Here is a 22,177-nt window from a genome sequence, read left to right on the forward strand (position 1 = left end):
TTTGTCTGACATCGGCTGAGGCAAGAAAGAGTCCCCAACGGGGTACTTAGCTTTTTTAGAAGTCTTCGGTAGTTGAAATCTCTGGATCTGACCGACCGGCACTTGCGAACAGCTTCTGCTTCGGGCACCGCGCGGCAAGAAAGACTGTGGAAAATGGCGTCGGCTGATGCCTTTATACCCCAGGAGCTATGACGTCGGGTGAAGTGCGACATCAGCCAAGGCCAGACCCAGACTTTGGAATCCGGCCGACCGAAGGGCTGCCTGAGGCAGGACAACCCATATGTTATGACTGCAGATGCATCCTTGAAGGACATCTAAACAGAGACTTTCTAAGAGTCAGTGTGACAGATGTAGGACATCATAACCTCTGGAAGGTCTGTTATTCCCCAGTGACATCCACCCTTGAAGACATTACTGAACCTAGAAAAAATGAGCTACCTGTATCATCACTTTTTATACTGTTAAAAAACATTTACATTTATTTGTCTTCATTTTGATGTTAAACAGTCTCACCACAGTGGCACAGCAAATACCACTGTCACCTCACAACAAGAGGTTCTCCAGTTCGATGCTCAGCTGGGGTGCCTTCTGTGTGGAGTCTGAATGTTCTTGCAGTTTTCATGTGAGTTTCTTGCAGGTGCTCTGGTTTCCTCCCACATTCCAAAGAAATGCAGTAAGTGAAGTTAAGAATCTAAACTGGCCACAGGTGTGAGTGTGTGCAAGTGTGTGGTATAGAAGAACAGCCCAGGCAGGGCTAGTTACCTGGTGGTATGAACCTTGGCACTAGTTGGCTGTCACTGCTGAAGTAACACCCTGACTCCATGAGAAAAATATGAAAAGGGGTTGTGGATGGATAGTTAACCAGTCCCACTAGTGAAGAAGCACTGTTACACTTTCTCATTCTTCTCCATGTTTGTGTAAAACCGGAATAATATAATTTGGGATGTGGGAGCTTTCTCCCCACATTGAAGACAGCTTGCCAAGAGAGTCTCTATTTTGACTAGTGACCGCCAAAGCCTTCACATTTTAGATTTGACTAATTCCATGTTAATCAAACAAGAAAAGATCATTCATAGTGGACTTCTCTGCACAGTGTTGGGATTTCAAGATAAATTACATGACCTGTGGAGAACTGGGAAATGCTTGGGTAAACAGGTACTCCTAAGCAGATCCATAGCTGGCTCATGTAGCACCTGAGTTATTCCTGAGCTGGCACCCCTCTCAACATCATTGCCAAAAAAAAAAAAGGTCCCGTTTCTGCATCTCACACTCACCACTCCTCAGCTGAGTAGGAATAAAAAAAAAAAGTTCTTCTCTTTCTTTTAAAGAGAACATATACCACACTCTAGTGACTAGTGCTCCTGAAATGCAGGAGTTAATAAGGTCTTGTTTCTGCTCCCCACTCTTCCTTCCTCAGAGTGCTTAATTTTGACTGCAAATACTAACACTGGGATTTAAAAGCTAGCATTTACTAAACAGCAATTTGGATCGGCTGAATGTGACCCCCCCCCCCCAATACTTTGTGCCTGGGATAGCTGCTCCCTTCAACCCACTTTAGCTACACTACTGCTCCAAAAATATTACATATAAAATACTCCCCTTATATTTCAACTACCTCACAAACATTTTTCTTTACAAAGTGCTAGAAGCAATGAAAAACAAATAAAACGCATAATTAAACTGTGACTGCATCCAGAAAAATATTTTAAGGCTATGGGCTATCAGCCTCCATTTACCTTCTGTGTGAATCTGGGCAAGTCACTTAGCCAGACAGCACTCCTCAGCTGGGTCCTAAACAAGGTCTACATGGATCAGTGCTCCACCCCCCACCCCCCCTGTTAACAGCTATAAGTAAATAAATACAAATGCAAAAAAAATGGTTATCCTTCTGAGAAGACTGTTTATTAATTAATATTGTGGAGATGACATGATTATAACTTTATCTGAAAACAGAAACACCAGAAAAGTGCTGTTAACACTGTCTAGTGCCTTTACTTTTCATTTCTAGTTTAGAATCCATCTGATACTGTAATGCAGGTTTCAGCATTTGAAGCAGTATGCAATGGGTATTCAAATAATTCAAAAGGACACTCGTTAGAACCTGATCAGGAAATGCAGACCATGAAGCTGTAGTACTTTAGTGCTTATGCTCTGAGCACTCAAAATGCACTGCTTCATCTGTTGAAGAGTTATGTCTAGTGCAAACTGTATGCTGAAACAGACATGTAAATCACATGATTTAAGATTTGTAAGCAGCACCCTTCTGGTCTTATGTTTTCAGATAACAGACTTGTAATGGATACTGTCTCTAACATTAACAAAGAAAATTATTTTAAACCAGGATTACGAGTTGATTTCAGTATTAACATTATCCATAACAGTATACTATAAGTGAAGGGAATTTTTCTGTTTGTTTATATAAAGTGATCACTTCTATAAAATATCAATTAAGACTGTGCAAAAACAATATCAAGTGTGTTTACATTATTGCAAAACATACCTACAGTCTTACATGTATGTCTAAGAAAAAATGTTTAGATTTTAAATTTTACTTTTTAGTTCAAGACAGCTTCCTACAAATGTGAACTGCATACTATGCAGAATTAAGCACATAAGAAGGTGATCAGAAATGCAGAGCATAAAATGCTAGTGGTTACCTGAATACCTATGCTACACTACTTTAAACATTGACAAGTGTACTCTGGTAAAAACTGTATACTGAGGTACAAATGTAAAGTGAAGGCACAAGCTACTGTTAAACCTTTCTGGTAATACAGTAGCAATGTATACTGCATCCATAACACTTAAAATAAATAGCATAGAGAAAGTGCTTTAGGAAGGCATCATTAAGTTTAGTTTTTCTTTTCTTTTCTTTTTAAGTTGTTTCATGTATCTTAGTGGTGTAAATAAGTGCTCTTGCTTTTTAGAGAGCCTTAACTGTGCATTGACACTTTAGAACTTTGACTGACAAATGGAATTTCTTACTTTTATAACCCTTTTTTCCTAATAATCATTACCATAATTTTAAATACAAATAGACTATTTAGTTGTTAATGAACTGCAAAGTCCCTAGTTACAACTACCACACACATCTTGGCTTTTCTATGCAGCATATGATACCACAGGGAAAAGTCAAAGCAGACAAGAGTTTAATTCATTCGATCAACCCTTTTCAAAACAATGACAGAATGACATAAATTAAATTACCATAGGGATGACTGCACATGAGCATAAAGGATAACTTTTGTTACAACTGCACAAAATTACATACAAGTGCAACTATAAATAGATGATCAATGTTCATGTACAATCAGGATGCATTTCACATACACAAAACACTGAAGTTCGCAGCTGTTTACAAGCAGTTGGTAGTTAATTGCACACGGCAGCCTGTCACTGTACAAGAAAGTATAAAAACAATGGAAAATTGTACACCTGCAAGAAATATCTATGGGCTTTTTCAGTTCATAATGATACTTGAAAAGATACATCAGAAACAGTAAAGGGGATGTCAGTTTAATGCCTGTTACAAGTCTGTCTACCTCAGTAGATGCCAGTTTTAATGGTATGAAGTCAGTGTAAGCAGGGGACTACAACTCAAGACCTTTTCAAAGAAGGCAAATATGCTAAGAAATGTGAAAGCTGTAGCACCCATAGAGATATAAACTGACAAGGCATGAAAAGGTCTGCGTTATTCTCCAGACAAAACACTAATCTACTGCCGCATAAAAATCTTCAAGAAAAATGTGAAAGAAAATACCACAAAAGTAAAATGGGCAGCACAGTCTGGGATCTTGGGATGAAGCAGTTTGCTGTAAAACAGGGAAAAAGTGGTACTTTTAAAAAATTAACATATCCTATGTCCTGTGTGTCTTGGCCATATTATTAACAGTGCAAAATGAACCAGCAAGTTTTTTTGGTGTGTGCTTAGGGTCAGAAACATCTGCTTGGGGCAGAAAAAGGAAAGCAAGGGAAGATTCAAGATGTAAGGCTATTAACCATTTGTGGGTGTAGAACAGGGAATCAAAAAGGCAAGAAATATATTCCAGTACTTACCTTTGCTCTGGACATGGAACTGGGCAATGCTGTAAAAAACACATGCCTTCAGTACCAGTGGCAGTGCAATGTTTTTAAAGGTGGATAACATTTTAACACATGAAATGGCAAGTTTTCAGTGCAGCAGAAGGAAAAAATAAGTGGACTGCAGAAGATGAATAGAAGTAGGCAACACAAGCCCACTGATGATATGCAGAACTTTACCTCCCTTTTCATATCTGGTTATTTCCGCCAGTTCCCTGATAATCATTTGGCCCTGAAATTCCAAAGAAGTAAAAAAAAAAAAAAAAAAAAAAAAAGCCCATGAGATGGACAGGTTTCCCTGAAATGAAGTACAAACACTCCAGATGCAGACCGGGCTGAAAACACATGACTGTACTGAAGGAGTACCTGACTCCTCAGTGGGAAGAGGTAAAATCAGTTTAAGTGTTAAAAAAATAGGAGTACAAAAATCTCAACTGCATAGTTATTTAAAAATAGATTTCTGAAAATGCTACTTATTTGCTGGGATTTGTCTTTTCAGTAAACAAAAGAGATCAAATTATGTTTTCAGTGAAGCAAGATTCTTCTAATGATGTGACAAATGTGAACAATCCATCGCCAGTAATCCCAGTGGTTTTGTTCTTCATGACGATTGTTCATATCCCGCTGATTGGTTGTCCAAAATCCCTGCAAGAAACAAAAAGGGATAATTCCAGTTACTCTGTCACTAATAGATTCGTTAAAATAACACACTACAAAAAAAGTTTATTACTGCATCTACCCACTGAATGGTGTCATCCGCCAGTGAACTGGTATGCCAACAGGCTTAACCACATCAAAAGTGGAGAAATCCTTGTGGAGTTAATCTTAGAATTGAATACACTACTCTACAGCTGTTTTTACGTTATTTATTTGGGCAATGTACATTTTATCAAAACATGTGACCCATACATACTCTAATATTTACATTTATTAAGCACATCACATGCACAAATCCAACCTTACTGTGTTGTTTTAGGACATTTTATCCCTATATTACACCTCAATTTATACCTTCAACCAGGTTGCAGCTGAAAATGGATCACTGAAGATCAGTCCACACCCTTAACATTAAATAAAAAAAAAAACACTTCTTCCTTTACAACTGAACAGATTATGTAGACAAAATAATGACGCTTGCCTTGTCAATTTTGCAGTACCTATGTTCCAAATCTGGGTCATCATCACTGAACAGGGAAAGTCAAACACTAACATTGTCAGGTGCTTGTGACTGCACTCAATGCCTGTGCCATGAAAAAAAATTACTCTTGTTACTAACCATTTTAAAAGGATCTCCTGCTAAATCTTTGTGTTTCCTGTCCTCCTGCCATCCCATGAGATGAGGCAACCTTCCCTTACAAGACCATTCTTTCCACCAGTTTCCCCGCATTCTGGGAGATTCAGACATGGAGATGAGAACTATAGGGTCATGCCTTTCACAGATATTCTGCATGCTTCAAACTCCTCCCCATAATCTGGAACCAAATTATAATGCCTGTTGTACTGCACCCAGTTCGTGTGAAAGTTTCTACAGCCCTATCATGTGGAAGATGCAATACTTCTCTTTCCCCCAAGCAGCACTTTAGAAATGCAACTCTGCCAATGCCTTACTCTGGGATGCATGAGGGAGCAATGGCCAGTAACTATTGTCCCTCCTCTGCTGTTTTTTCTTCCAGCTCCTTTGTTGCTAAGTGAACCCAAGTCACCTGGATTATAGAAGGGGCTCCAGCCCTCTACACTATGGAAACAGCTTAAATTCTTGAATCCAAGGAGTTGCAAAACCATAATAACTTACTGCTAAAGAGTGTGAACATTGGTTGCTTAAGCTAGCAGACTCATGCACAAGCCGAACCATGTTTAAATAAATTTCAGCATTACTACTTTCTCTTTTACTCACTTATTCTCCATACCTGCTTAATGCAATTTAGGGTTGCAGAAAAGCTAAAGCCTGTCCTACTAAGCAATGGGCAAAAGAAGAAGAGAAAAGTTCTGGACATATAGAGCTGAGTATACTTTTCTGTATTATTCTGTATTATAGAGCTAAATTATTTGCTTAGATATCTGTTGTGTATATATATATATATATATATATATATATATATATATATATATATATATATATATAGAGAGAGAGAGAGAGAACAGTATATATTTTTTGGCTATATAATTTGCACATTGCTCACATCTGTGTTGAAACTGTTTTTCCCCACCCCCCTCCCAGTTCTTGGCTGTAGTTTAAATTTGGTGGCTTTTGCAGTGCCCGCCCCACTGTAGATTTGATCTAAGACACTCCCCCAGGCCCATCTCTTTACCGCATTCTACCTAATTAACCCTTTCTGCACTTGCTTTTAGTCCTTTTTAATTTAATTACATTTTTTCAAACTGTGTGTGGACTAATATTGCTACATATTCAAGTGTGCCAGCTTGAACTGCATGGGAACTGTATTTACTACTGCTTTTGCTACTTTTCTGAAAAAAAAAATGCATCTGCTTTTACTGTACTTGTGTTTCTTCCTACTTATTTTGCTTTTGCGTCATCTTAAAAGCACTCAATTGTATTTATTACTGCTTGGTGTAACTCATTCTAAGCCTTTTAGTTTCAACACTTGGGCTTCAGACCAGTTGTTTTACATTGAGAGGGTTTGTGGTCTGCACTGTAGTGGCAGAACAGGTAGCTTACATCCTTCTAAGTTGGGAACTGCTGATTGAGGGATCAGTGTCTGTTATTCTAAAAGTGTATTAATTCTGGTTTAAGCACTTGGGCTTTCAGGCCAGTTATTTTACATTAAGAGGGTTCGTGGTCTGCACTCTTGTGGGAGGAGAGGCTGGACTCTGCCCTTCTGAGCTGGGAATTTCTGGTTAAAGGCTTATAGTGCATGCATATCTGAACTGCTTCTTACTGAAATTGGTACACCTTGTTTGCTGTAGCATAGACTAGATCCAGGCCTGCAGAATCTAGCTTTGCTTGTATAACTTGAGCACTAATCCAGGCATTCTTTAAAGTATTCAACTGTATTTATTACTGCTTGGTAGTAACTTGATTAAAGTGTAGCTATCATTCTAAGTCTTTTGGATTAAGCACTTGGGCTTCAGATCAGTTGTTTTACATTAGGAAGATTTGTGACATGCACTGTGGTGGCAGGACAGGTAGCTTTCATCCTTCTAAGTTGGGAACTGCTGATTGAGAGCTCAGTGTCTGTTATTCCTAAAGTGTATTAGTTCTGGTTTATGCACTTGGGCTTCAGGCCAGTTATTTTACATTAAGAAGGTTTGTGGTCTGCACTCATGTGGGAGGAGAGGCTGGACTCTGCCCTTCTGAGCTGGGAATTTCTGGTTAAAGGTTTATAGTGCCTGCATATTTGAACTGCTTCTTACTGAAATTGGTACACCTTGTTTGCTGTAGCATAGACTAGATCCAGGCCTGCTGAATCTAGCTTTGTTTGTATGCTTGTTGTTTGTTTGCTTGTTATTTCCCTGGAACCCTAATTCCACCTAAACGCGGCTTCTTAGCGCTTCTGTGGATCCCTAGTGATATCTGCATTGCTTACTGTACTTATTTCCTTGTTTCACTTGAAAGAAAGTTACTGTTTGTCGTTTTTGCATTTAAGTTACCTGTAACACATTGCACTTAAGTTACCTGGCACTTGCTCACTGATGCAATTATATAAGTCAGCACTAAAAATTAAAAGCACTACACCCTCACTCCCCATTGGCCCTTGTTTTCAATTATAAAGGAATTCCCAATATTATTCTAGCATGTCCAAAGGTCAGTTGTCAATCTCCTCTCCGGTCTAGCTGGTGAACCTGGGAATCTTGAGGCAATGTTACAACTGCCTCATGTACACAGACAACCCTCTCCTCCTCCCAACAAATTCCAACACATGTGAGAGATGCAACCATATAGCCAAACTGGAGGCTAAGCTCTCTCAACTCAGTACTGGCATAACTAGTCAGGAGGAGAAGGAAACCACACTCACTACAATTCCAGTCTCACAGAGACCTACCACGACAGCAAACCAAATACATAATCACACAAAAACATACTCGGAGGCTCTAAATAAAGATCTGCCTAAGCAGCAGAGACCTCCAAAGCAGACATCCAAGCAACCGCTACCCCAAAACAAAACACGTGCAACACATATCTCACAAAGCCAGTGTGCCGAACAGTCACAGCCCTTAAGGCTAAACAACACACCTGATACACTTGTAATAGGTGACTCTATTGTCAGGCACACCGACATCCCGCTCACCAGGCTGAACAAGGAGAAGGTCAAGGTGAGCAGCCTGTCGGGTGCTAGGATCTGCCACATAACACAAGCACTCAGGTCACTCCAAGGCAAGTACAAATATGACTCAGTCATTGTCCATGCTGGTGTGAATGACCTGAGATGTACCTCCCTGGACTACATGAAAAGAGACATAGAGGAGCTCTCTGAGCATGTAGCCCAGGCCAGTATGACCCTGACCTTGAGTAGCATCTTACCCTCACCAAGAATGATGCCACAATATGAAGACAAGATGATCAGTTTCAACAATTGGCTTAAGTACTGGTGTCATTCAAAGGGGATCCAATGCCTGTCAGCCTGGGATGATATGCTTGACAAGCCACGATGCTTCGCTAGGGACGGCTTGCACCTGTCACCCCTCGGCTTTCAGATATTGGCAAAGGCTCTTGCTACCCCAATAGTGCCTTTTTTAGGCAAGGCTCAAAAGACAAACCTACCTCCATAGGTATCACAGGGGATAAGAAACTAAGAGTAATGCTACTCAACGCCAGAAGTCTAAACCTCAAGATGCACACACTTGAAACTCTCCTTAGCATGGAGAACATTGATATCTGTGCAGTAAAAGAAACCTGGTTCAGGGCTCCAAAGAGCACCCCAGCACTACCAGGTTATACCTCATACCATGCTTTTCGGCCCCAAAACTTGGACCGAACCACAAAAGGAGGGGGAGTATCGATATTCATCAAAGATACCCACACCTCCAGGTTGGTGGCACAGCACAAAGCATCAGAGACTATCCATGTGCAACTAACAGTGGGTAAAACTGCCTTCCAGTTTATAGCCTGCTACAGACCACCCTCCCAAACCCAGGAACCCCACTCGGCCTTCCTGAGAACACTGGAAAATATGAAGGTCTCTCCAAACACCATTATATTGGACGACTTCAACTACCCAAACATAGACTGGGAGCATTACTCTAGCTCCAACACCCTAGCCCAAAGGTTCCTAGAATTCATAAACTCACATGCTATGGAACAACTTGTTACCTCTCCCACAAGAGGGGAAAACATACTGGACCTGATCATCACCAACATGGGGACTCTATGCTCCAGACCAGAAGTGTATCCCTCACTGGTAAGATCAGACCATAAACTGATCTCACTGGATATTCACATCTCGACCCCACCCACTGCCCAGAAAACCACAGTGAAAAACTTCTCTAAAGCAAATTTCACACTCCTCAAAACCGAGGTGGAATCCTACAAAGCCCCCGGGCCTGTGGAAAATACGGCCCAGACCGCAGAATCCTTTATAAATGCATTCTATGAACACCTTCAGGAATGCATGGATCATGCAATCCCAAATAAAACCAAGACCCAATCCTCCAAAGGCAGAAGTCCTGTCTGGTGGACCCCAGCCATAAACAAACTATGCAATAGAAGGAGGAAGCTACTACATGACAGAGCAAAATCCCAAAAAGGGAAGGCATCTCTGATCAGTATTAGCAAAAAACTAAGGGCACTCATAAAATCGTCTAAGGCCAGCTTCGAGAGAAAAATTGCACAGGACACTAAGGATAATCACAAGGCTTTCTTTAGTTATGTTAGGAACCTGGGTGGGAATTCCCAGATATGCTCAGAATTGGTCCAAAATGACAAAAAATACACCAAACCCACAGACATTGCCAACATCCTAGCTGACAGGTTCAGCGCAAACCCCCACCAAAAGGGCAAATATCTATCTCAGCAGAGTGCTGCCCCCCTGACATCTCAGATGCTCAGGTAAGAGCCGCCCTCTCCAAAGCAAAAAACACAGCATCAATGGGACCAGACAGTGTCCCGGGCTGCGTCCTACATGAACTCCAAGAAGAGCTAAACCCAAACATAAAACTACTGTTCAATCTCAGCCTTACTACAGGATATGTACCCAAAGAGTGGCGTACAGCAACAGTGGTCCCTCTCCACAAAGGTGGTGCCTCAACGGACCCTGGAAACTATCACCCCATAAGCCTGACTAGCTTGGTCTGCAATGCTATGGAAAGGATCATCATGGACCTCATAAATAAAGATATTGGGGACCTACAGACACTGGATCCTACCCAGTTCGGCTTTGTTAAGGGCAGATCCTGCCTCTTACACCTGGTCAACTTCTTTGAAACAGTCACCAAGGCCATTGACGAAGGGAAGGTGGTCCACACAGCCTACCTGGACCTCACAAAAGCCTTCGATACAATACCCCACTTGGGCATTATAGATAATCTCACCATCTTAAATATAAACCCCTATGTCACTAGATGGGTTGCAAACTGGCTCAAGGTCAGAGCCCACATGGTTAGAATTGCTGGAGTCATGTCAGACTCCAAACCAGTTACAAGTGGTGTCCCACAAGGCTCAGTCCTGGGACCTCTCTTGTTCGGTATATATTTCTTGGAGGTACAGGCCAACACAGAAGGATTGTGGCTGACCAAGTTCGCAGATGACTGCAAACTGGGCGCCATAATTGACTCTTCATCCGACACAAGCATCCTCCAAAAGGGCCTCATAGAAACAGACAACTGGTGCCAGAGCCATGGCCTCAAGCTAAACACCAAAAAGTGTATAGTCATCCCCTTTGGCAAAAACAAAGTGTCCACAAATTACCACATAGGTGGTAATCCATTAAGTACAGAAGAAGTAATTAGGGACCTGGGGACCCAAGTTGATAGCAATCTCTCATTTGACAACCACGTGGCCAAAGTGGTTGGAAAAACATTTTATATAGCCCACCTAATCATGAAGGGATTCACATCTAGATCAGGGGAGGTCATCGTGCCTCTTTACTCATCCCTCATCAGGCCCATAATAGAGTACAATGCCCCTTTTGAGATGTACCTTACCAAACACCTGCAGCAACTGGAAAGACCCCAAAAGTACCTCACGAAGAGGATCAAAAGGCTCAAACAGATGCCATATGCTGCCCGGTTAAAGAAACTCCAGCTCTACTTAGTGGCATACCACCTGCTCAGAGGCGACCTGTGCCTGAGGTATAAAGCCATGTCCAACCCGGAATTAAGGGACATGCTGCACCTCAAAAAATCCAAATTCCATCGAGCTACATGCTCGAGAGACTTGAATCTCAGCACTGAAATAAATAGGACATGCTGGAGGGACAGATTTATAACCCAGAGGCTCCCTTCACTCTGGAATAAAATCCCAGGCCAGGTTAGGCAGAGTCCCTCATTGACTCTCTTCAAGAGGAATCTTGATGAGTGGATGGGAGATCATAGGTTTTCCCCGGGTATCACTTCTGTGTCACTGTTAGACAGAGGCACAGTATACTAACCTTGAAAAAGGGCATAGCAAAATTAATTTAAAATGGGCAGCGAAAGCCAAACATACTCTGGCTAGGCTTATAAATGCCCTAGGGCAGATAGTCTAGTATGAACCTATGAACAAGATATACACCCTTCATACTCCTCTCCCACACAAACACACTCCCAGGGAGATTTTAAGGAATGATCAGCACAATAAAGGTGTATCCTCCAATAGATACCAATTACCAACACCCTCCGTTTGTAAATAAAAGTGTATTTAATAAGTGCCGACTACAATAGGACACAAAAATATTAAAACATCAGTTTGAACATTGATTTAGTGCGCTTTCGTCTCTAGCCACGAGACTTCATCAGACTCAGTTAACAGCAATGATTACAGCTTTATATACTCCACAAATAATCATCACTAGCTGCCAATAAATTGTCATGCCAACAAATGACCTAACAATATTCAGCACGTTAAAATCTATAATATAATATAACCAAATGGTTACTGAAATATTGCACTGTCATAAAAATACTATCATAAAAATACACAACTTGTTAACTGTGTACATAGAATCTTAATTTGTTTACAACGCCCTAGAAAAGAAAATACTTGAAAATTAATCTATGCACACATCTTCTAGGATCTTGAGGGGAACCACGGACCCCAGTAAAAATGTACATGCACAGAGAATAACAGTAGATATCCAACTTCTCACTGCTGCACTATTCTTTATAATTGTGATATCTTGCCAAGGATAGCCTAATCTCCAGCTAGCATACCAAAGCCTTTACACCTTCTTAGTGTCGTACATCAGACGTATGTCTTATGTACAAGGAGTAAGGTGCATATGTGACATAGACATGCCTAATCCTGAAGAACTGAAGTGCCCCAGGAGAACTAAAGCAACCCCAGAGAAACAATAATATGCCCACTCCAGGATGAGAAATAAAAGGAAGTAAGGATATAAGAGGAAATCCCTCGGCCAGCAGAAGGGTAACAGAAAAATAAAAAAATGTAACATGAGGGAAGGACTGAATACTGCAACACTGAGAAGCAGGACATCTACTATTACAGTAAGATCTTAGTAGTACTATGTCTGTCCTTCCTTATCACTGTTGTATTATTCACACTTGCAAGAGTACAAAAGCTACTGAAAAGAATGGGGAAAAAATGAAGGACAGCCCTGGCAAATCCTGCCCTGGTCCTGGAAATGACATTTTTAACTGCTATTAAGTGAGAACTTGGCAAAATTTCAAGACCCCATAAACCATGAGAACACTTCTGCCTATGCAGAACTGTTCACAGAAGCCCTGTACAAGCATGTTAATAGCTGCACAGAGGCAACTGTACCCACCAGGAAGAAGTACAGAACTAACTCAAAAAACAGGCCACCCTGGTAGAATCACAAAATCAATCGGCTGTATAGCAGGAGGAAGAAAATCATGGCATATATTAGGAGGTGCAGCACCCAGCAGGATAAAAGAACTCTCATCAAACTAAACAAACAACTCAGAGGATAAATAAAGTCTACCAAAGCCAAATTTGAGGTAAGTTTGGCTTCCCAGGTCAAGGACAGCCACAAAGCATTCTTTAGCTATGTCCACAACCTCAAAGGTAATACACAATTGTGTGCAGAGCCCATTATAAATGGAGCCACCTACACTGAGCCAGAAGATACAGCAAACCTCCTGGCTGATAAATTCGGCTCCAACTTTACCCCTCTCTCCCCCTCAGCCTTCCCTCAGGAAATTTCATCAAATATAACTCGCCATACTATCACTAGGGAACAGGTCCTTAATGCTCTCTCTAAGACCAAGAACACTGCATCAATGGGCCCAGACAATATCCCAGGATGCCTTCTAAATAGCTTGAAACATGAGCTATCACAGCCTCTGGAATTACCATTTAACTGTAGCCTCCAAACAGGCTTCGTGCCTCATGAATGGAGAAAGGAAACAATCATCCCTCTACACAAAGGTGGGACATCTACAGACCCATAAGCCTCACTAGTCTTATATGTAAAGCCATGGAAAGAATCATCATGGAGATGATCAACAGTGATACAGTAAACCTCCAGACACTGGATCCAACCCAGTTTGGTTTAGTCAAGGGCAGATCATGCCTACTCAACCTAGTGGACTCTTCGAGAAGGTCACCAAAACAATGGATGAGGGCAAAGTCATTCACACTGCCTACCTTCACCTGACCAAAGCATTTGACACAATACGCCACTCGGGTATTATTGACAAACTCAAGAGGTGTGGTACGAACCCGTATGTCACTCGGTGGATAGCCAACTGGCTCGCAGACAGGACCCAGGAAGTTAGAACTGGGGAGTCCACCTCTATAAAGAGGCCAGTCACAAGTGGAGTCCCTCAGGGATCAGTCCTTGGACCGCTCCTTTTTAGCATTTACTTCTCAGAAGTAAAGGCCAATGTCAGTGGTCTCTGGCTGACTAAATCTGCAGATGAGTGCAAATTAGGAGCTGTCACTGAATCTCACACTGACACAAATGTTCTCCAGGAGGGGCTGACACATACAAACAACTGGTGTCAGAGCCATGAACTAAAACTAAATGCCAAGAAATGCATAATAGTATCCTTTGGGAAGTCATCCATCCCTGGTAATTATCATATTGAGAACACACCCCTTAGAGATGACCCAATAGTCAGGGACGTATGGACACACATAGATAGTAATCTAGCCTTTGATTACCACGTGTCTACAGTGGTGAGGAAATCATTCTATGTTGTACAACTTATCAACACAGGTATGGCATCTAAGTCCAAGTAAGTCATTGTTCCACTGTATTTGACATTCATCAGACCTATCATTGAGTACAATGCCCCATCTTGTATGTACCTAACCAGGCATATCCAACAACTGTAATGTCCACAGAGGGTGTAAGTAATATGACTGATGCAGAATGCCTCAAGGCCCTATCCCTGTATTCTGTCTCCTACAGGCTTTTGAGTGGAGATCTATGCCTGGCATAAAGGGCATTGTCAGATCCCACTCTGATGGACCTCCTACATATCCACAAAACAAACAGCCCCAGAATTACCCATTCTAAAGACTTAAACCTTGCCAGTGATATAAATAGGACCTGCTGGAGAGATAGGTATGTATCCCAAAGACTACCCCATCTATGAAACAGGTTTCCCATTCATGTGATGTGAAGCAGAGTTCCTCCCTAACCCAATTCAAGTGCAACTTGGACAAATGGATGGGAAACCGGAAATTCATCTCTGGTTTGGCACCTATGTCTCTAATAGATAGAGGTAATCTGTAAATGGTTCATCTCCTAGGGTCATGCTTACACTTATCAAGGGCATCAGAACTTGTCAGAGATTTGGGATGCATGGCTAGACTTAAAAAGGCCATTGTGGTCAATAGTCTGGTAAACACCTTATCATGTTTGGTAAAAGTGTGATTAGAAGACCAAGTAACAGCTTGCAGGATGAATCTAGCATCCAGACCCTTGGAAAAAGCATCAGTAGAGGGGACTAGAATGAGCACAAACAGAAGAAGAAAGCTGTTTGCCATGAAAAAATAACAAAAATAAATGTCCTTAGAGATCCAGGGGGAGATGGTTTGCTTAAGACACTGCCAACTCCAGTTTTCTAGGATGAAAGGAAACTAAATGTTGCTCAGATTTAGATACCTTTTGTCATATCCAAGTAATATCTAAGCTGTCTATGTAAATCCAAGGAGTGTAGTACCTTCTCCCTAGCACATTGCAGGGAAGGAAAAAGGAAGAAAGATGAATAAACTGATTCAAGGATAAATCTTTAACTACCTTGGGCATAAAATAATTAGTGTGAAGAGACACCTTGTCATTCTGAAAAAAACAAAAAAAAACAAAAAAGGAACCACCATGAGGGCCTGAAGCTCAGAAACTCTATTGGCAAAAGTAAGAGCCACCAGCAACATAGTATTCCAAATACCTTGTTGCAAGGAAGAAGAAAAGGCAGGCTCAAAAAGGGATGGAGTCAATTTTTCAAGAAAAAATTCAAGTCCCAAGAAGGAGAAGTACTTTTTCTTGGGGGCCTAATATGAATGATGCCTTTTATGAATTGTTTGACTCCAAAACTAGACGCCAAAGGAGGACTTGAAAGGCAGACAGGCATAAGTGGCTGACAAATGAGCTTTAACAGAAGAATATGTTCAGCAATTCACACAAATAAGAAAGGACTGTAGGGTCCCCCACAGAAAAAGGATCTTGGTCATGTTTGAGACATCAAATAGAAAATCTCTTCCATTTAGACACATAGGATTTTCTAGTAGTGGGTTTTCTTGCCTCCTGCAAAACCTGAAGCATGTGCTTAGAAAAGTGGGGCCTAAAAGGAATCAAACCTTATCACCTAAAGTATCAGCTGAAGTGTGGACAAGTGAGGGTGGATGAGAGACCCATTGTCTTGTGTGGGAAGATCCATCCTGCTAGGTAACTTTTGATGACTGCCCTGAAATAGAAGGGGGATCTAGTGCTGTCTGAGCCAAAAGGAAGTCACCAGCAATATTTTGTGTGTGTCCTACATGATCTTGTCGTAGTCCATTGGGAGGAGAGGAAGAAGGGGATATGGATAAAGAAATATCCTCTTCCAACAGAAAGATACAGCATCCACTTTCCAAGCTAGTGGACTTGGAACTCTGGAAAATAACTGAATGGAAGAAGCTGTCTGTTCAGAAGGGAGGTAAAAGTGTACTTCAGCAGTACCCCACCAATGGACAATGCCCAGAAATACCTTTCTATGAAGTATCTACTTGTGAGGATGTGTCCTGGACTTTCTCAGGGAGTCTGTCACTAGATTGTATTCTGGAGGGATGTAAACTACCTGACAAACCAAGTGATAGTGACTGGCAAAATCCCAAGCCAGAAAAGACAACCTGCTAAGAAGATAAGACTTTGTGCCCTCCTACCTGTTGATGTATTACATGACTGTGGTATTATCTGTAAAAACCTTTAGAGGACCTGGAACCCAAAAGGAGTGAAAGGCCAGAAGTGCTAGGATTAGAGCCCTCATCTTTTTGCTACTGTCTGACATCTCCTGAACTTTCAGACTGTTGGAAGAAGCTCCCCAACCTTGACCAAAATCATCTGTGTACAGCTCATGAGTAGGAAGAGAAACCTGAAAAGGCAGATGGGGATTTAGGTAGAGTTGCTGAATCCACCAGCAGAGTTAGAGACAGGGTAAAAGAGAAACTGAAAACTCCAGAGGGTGGCAGTGTTGCTGCCAAACAGCCTTGAGATAAAGTTGAAATTTCCTCATGTGGAGTTCGGCAAAAGTAACCATGGGGTTGTGAATGCCATGAATACCAGTGATCAAAGAAATTCCCTTGCAGGAAGAACTAGAGGAGGAAGAAAAATCTGAAAATAAGTTATCAAGGCAAGAACCTTGTGGGGGGTGGGGGTAGAAGAGAAGCCAATATGGGGATAGACTGAATTCTGCAACACAAAGACACCTGGTCCTCAGAGGGGAATCAGCAGTGACTTTTTGAGACTGAGAGTGAATCTCATACTGCAGGAGCTGCGTAGAGAAGTATAGATTCTGAAGCGGGAGTAGCTTAGAGTGGGCTTGGATCAGAAGGTTGTCCAGTAAGAGAATATCTGTATTCCCTGAATTCTGCAAAAGGCTACCACCAGGGACAGACATTTGGTAAATACCCTTGGAGGTGTAGGAAGACCAAAAGGCAAAGCAGAGAACTGATGATGACAGGAAGGAACAGAGAAATGCAAACTTTTCAAAGAGTATGAATAGGAATATGAAAGTAAACATCCTTTAAATCTAGGGAGATCAGAAATACCTGAGGAAGTAAAAGAAATAAGAGAATCTGAAAAGACAACATCCTGTAGGAAGGAACCTTGAGAAAGGTGTTGAGATAAGGCAGGTCTGGAATGGGTCTCCACAATCCCTCCTTCTGGGAACCAGAAACATTCTGGAATGAAAACTTGTTCTCTATTGAGACAAGGGAACAGGATGTATGGTTCACTGTTATACCAGATTCCGTAGGAACAGCGAAAAATGAGGAAGATGGCAAGGAAGGGGTTGAGGGAAACCAGAAAATGGGGAAGGAATTTCCAAACTATGAAATAACCATGTTGGATGATGGAAAGAAACCAGGTGTCTGTGGTTATCTGTTGCGAAACAGGGAAGGACAGGATTAGCCTGAGCAACAGCAGAATCGGGCTAAGTGGTAGGGGAGGTTGGATTCAGACAGGAAAAGAGGACTTTTGGTACAGTGAACTCTGAGTGGCTTTATCTGGGAAAATCTGCTTGGAAACCCTTTTACCTCTAGTAGATTGTCTAAGCTGTCTATGGACAAAAGAAGTTTTTAAAAGATAGTTCCTCTGGAACTTGGGTACATGAGAAATAAAAAATTGCTTGAGGTTCTGTATAACCTTGACCTTATCCTGCAAGGTTATAAACAATTACAACAGCAGTGCCAAACAGACTATCGTTATCTAAGGGAGAATCTAAAAGTTTGGCCTTAATGTCCTCAGGTAAAGCCTGCAGGTGCAACTAGGAGTACATTCTCATGATAGAACCAGATACAGCTGCCACAGAGGAAGCATCAGTTGCATCATAACTGCATTTAATGGAATGGCAGGCTACCAGAGAGGTAGAGCTCAGTAAAGAGAGGGCAGAAGTCTTACTCTGTGAATCAGGCAAGTCAGACTCCCCCCATCTGAGACAGAAGAGCCAGGACATTTCTAGTTACGCAGGTCTAATAACTGATGCCCCTAAAAGCCAAGGTAACAAAAGTATAAACTTTTTCCCATACCTCTCCATTCTTTGTCAGGAGGCAGAAGCTTAGAAGAGGAATGCTGTTTGGATGGTTATGTTTATGAAGCTGGTAATAGAGGGTGTAATGATGAATGTTGTTAGTACACATGCTCCACAAGTTGGGTGTGCACTGGATGAGAAAGAAAAATTTTGGAGTGAGTTGGATGAAGTGGTGCTGACTGTACCCAAGGGTGAGAGAGTGGTGACTGGAGCAGATTTCAATGGGCATGTTGGTGAAGGGAACAGAGGGGATGAGGAAGTGATGGGTAGGTATGGTGTTAAACAAAGGAATGCAGAAGGTCAGATGGTAGTGGATTTTGCGAAAAGGATGGACATGGCTGCGGTGAATCCATATTTTAACAAGAGGGAGGAGCATAGGGTGAAATAAAAGAGTGGAGGAAGATGCACACAGGTTGATTATACCTTATGTAGCAGGGCCAGTTTGATGGAGATTGGAGACTGTAAAGTGGTGACCGGGGAAAGTGTAGTTAGGCAGCATAGGCTGGTGGTTTGTAGGATGACGTTGGTGATCAAGAAGAGGAGGAGAAGTATGAGGGCAGCACCAAGGATCAAATGGTGGAAATTGAAAAAGAGTAATTGTGAGGTGGAGTTCAGGGATGAGTTAAGACAGGCACTGGGTGGCAATGAAGACTCACCAAATAGCTGGGTAACTACAGTAGAGCTAGTAAGGGAGACGGCTAGAAAGGTGCTTGGTATGACATCTGGACAGAGGAAGGACGATAAGGAGACATGGTGGTGGAATGAGGCAGTACAGGAGAGTATACAGAGAAAGAGGTTGGCAAAGAAGAAGTGGGATTGTCAGAAAGATGAAGAAAGTAGACAGGAGTATAAGGAGATGAGGTGCATGGCAAAGAGAGGGGTGGCGAAGGCTAAGGATAAGGCATAATCAGAGTTGTATGAAACAGGACACTAAGGAGGGAGAAAAGGACATGTAGCAATTGGCTAGACAGAGGGACTGAGCTAGGAAAGATATGCAGCAGGTAAAGGTGATAAAGGATAATAAGGGAAACATACTCACAAGTGAGGAGAGTGGGTTGAGCAGATGGAAAGAGTACTTTGAGTTACTGTTGAATGAAGAGAATGAGAGTGGGAGAAGGTTGGATGATGTGGGGATAGTGAATCATGAAGTGTAGTGGATTAGCAAGGAGGAAGTAAGAATAGCTATGAAGAGGATGAAGAATGGAAAGGCTGTAGGTCCAGATATCATACCTGTGGAAGCATGGAGGTGTTTAGGTGAAATGGCAGTGGAGTTTTTAACCAGACTGTTTAATGAAATCTTGGAAAGTGAGAGGATGCCTGAGGAATGGAGAAAAAGTGTTTTGGTACCGATTTTTAAGAATAAGGGTGATGTACAGAGCTGTAGTAACTACAGAGGGATTAAATTGATCAGTCACAGCATGAAGTTATGGTAAAGAGTAGTGGAAGCTAGGTTAAGAAGGGACGTGATGATTAGTGATCAGCAGTATGGTTTCATGCCGGGAAAGAGCACTACAGATGCAATGTTTGCTCTGACAGTGTTGATGGAGAAGTACAGAGAAGGTCAGAAGGAATTGCATTGTGTTTTTGTACACTTAGAGAAAGCATATGACAGGGTGCCTAGAAAGGAGTTGTGGTATTGTATGAGGAAGTTGGGAGTGTCAGAGAAGTATGTAAGAGTGGTACAGCATATGTACGAGGGTAGTGTGACAGCGGTGAGGTCTGCAGTGGGAGTGGCAGATGCGTTTAAGGTCGAGGTGGGATTTCATCAAGAATCAGCTCTGAGCCCTTTCTTATTTGCAATGGTGATGGACAGGTTGACAGACGTGATCAGACAGGAGTCCCCATGGACTATGATGTTTGCAGATGACATTGTGATCTGTAGTGAGAGTAGGGAACAGGTGAAGTAGACCCTGGAGAGATGGAGATATGCTCTAGAGAGAAGAGGAATGAAGGTCAGCAGGACTAAGACACAATATATGTGTGTGAATGAGAGGGAGGATAGAGGAATGGTGAGGATGCAAGGAGTAGAGGTGGCGAAGGTGGATGAGTTTACATACTTGGGATCAATAGTTCAGAGTAATGGTGAGTGTGGAAGAGAGGTGAAGAAGAGAGCACAGGCAGGATGGAGTGGGTGGAGAAGAGTGTCAGGAGTGATTTGTGATAGACGAGTACCAGTATGAATGAAAGGGAAGGTCTACAAGAGGGTAGTGAGACCAGCTATCTTATACGGGTTGAAGACAGTGACATTTGCAAAAAGGCAGGAGTTAGAGCTGGATGTGGCAGAGTTAAAGATGTTAAGATTTGCACTGGGTGTGACTAGGGTGGACAGGATCAGGAATAAGTATATTAGAGGGTCAGCCCAGGTTGGAAGGTTTGGAGACAAAGCCAGAGAGGCAAGATTACATTGGTTTGGACATGTGCTGATTAGGGATGCTGAGTATATTTGAAAAAGATGCTAAGGATGAAGCTACCAGGTAACAGGAAAAGAGGAAGGCCTAAGATAAGGTTTATGGATGTGGTGAGAGAGGACATGCAGGTGGTTGGTGTGACAGAGCAAGATGCCGAGGACAGGAAGAAATGGAAACAGATGATCCGCTGTGGCGACCCCTAATGGGAACAGCCAAAAGAAGATGATGACCTGTGGACATGGAAACCACAACAGGATCAGATGATGAACTTTTATACAATTATTTATGATCCTCAGGTACTTTATGAAATCTGTCTGGTTTCTTAAGAGATGGAGGATGAGAGTCAGAAGCCTTGATGCAAAAAGTGTCCAACAAGGCAGCCAAGCATGGAGGGACTGTAGATATTCTGGATTAGTCCATGTTCAAAAGAGACGCTATGAACTTTAGCAAATCTGATATTTGTGAACAATCACATTTACAACTTTCCATCATAGGAACCACTGTATCCCCAAAGTATATTTCCTCAAAGGTAGAGTCAGGGGACAAAGAATCCTCTTCATCAGACCCCAGTGCCAAAGGAGAGTGCATTTGAGAGGAACAGGCTAAAGATTTTTCACCAGAGACCAACTCCTCATCAGAAGAAATGCAAGCCCTTATTCCCTTAAATGGGGTGGATGACCAACAAGCAGCAGTCACAGGGACAGACAAACCTTGTGGTGGTTTTACAGCCATAGGGGCGTTAAAAGGCCATTCAGTAAAGCCCCACCACTGTTTGTAAGTATCCTTAGCTCCAGTAGCCACATGTTTGGTTTTCTGTTTGTCTTTTACAGGAACATCTTCCTTGACAAATCTAGTAGGGTCACAACTTTGTCTGGATTCAATGAGGGTAGCAGGCACCTCTTCCCTAACTAAAATTTTAAGAATCTGATGAGGTCCTTCATATGCAATAAGCTGTTGTTCCCCCTCAACATCTGTACCAGACATATGCACAGCCTCAGCAGATGTGTGAATAGGCAATTCTATGTTGGCTTCCAACTGAATCGTAGCAGAGGACATCTGAGTCATCACCAGCCGGTCTCTGGGGATCTTCATCTAACCTGACAGAGATGTCCTGTAGAGACTAGAGAGCAGCAGAGTCAGTATATGCTCTTTTAGCTTTTTTCTTAAGAGGTTGCTAAATTTTAGGGTGGGCAAATTCAGCCATGGTACCCTGGGGTCAGTAATTTCACATGTTGGTTTTCCAGATAAATAGAGAGAAGACAAATGACTGTGGAGTGCCCTAGGGACAAATGCCTGACAGATATCACACAGAGTACAGTTGTGCCTAGCACCCAAACAACATAGGCACTTCTCCTGTCTGTCTTTATAGGTAATCTGCC

General features: G+C 42.0%; 1 protein-coding gene across 2 annotated transcripts in view; it reads right to left on the bottom strand.

The window, feature by feature from the left end:
• Nucleotides 1–1,874: 1,874 nt before the first annotated feature.
• The window catches only part of BCL2L11 (BCL2 like 11), a 345,403-nt gene continuing 325,100 nt past the window's right edge, over nucleotides 1,875–22,177 (bottom strand). For both annotated transcript variants that reach the window (XM_044057194.1, XM_044057199.1), the window contains exon 4: nucleotides 1,875–4,725. In XM_044057194.1, coding sequence (XP_043913129.1) covers nucleotides 4,606–4,725 — 120 coding nt within the window. In that variant the 3' untranslated portion in view covers nucleotides 1,875–4,605. The remainder of the gene's footprint in view (nucleotides 4,726–22,177) is intronic.

This window comes from Protopterus annectens, chromosome 1.part2 (genome assembly GCF_019279795.1).
Source record: "Protopterus annectens isolate FY-2018-M chromosome 1.part2, PAN1.0, whole genome shotgun sequence".
Lineage (NCBI taxonomy): Eukaryota > Metazoa > Chordata > Ceratodontiformes > Protopteridae > Protopterus > Protopterus annectens.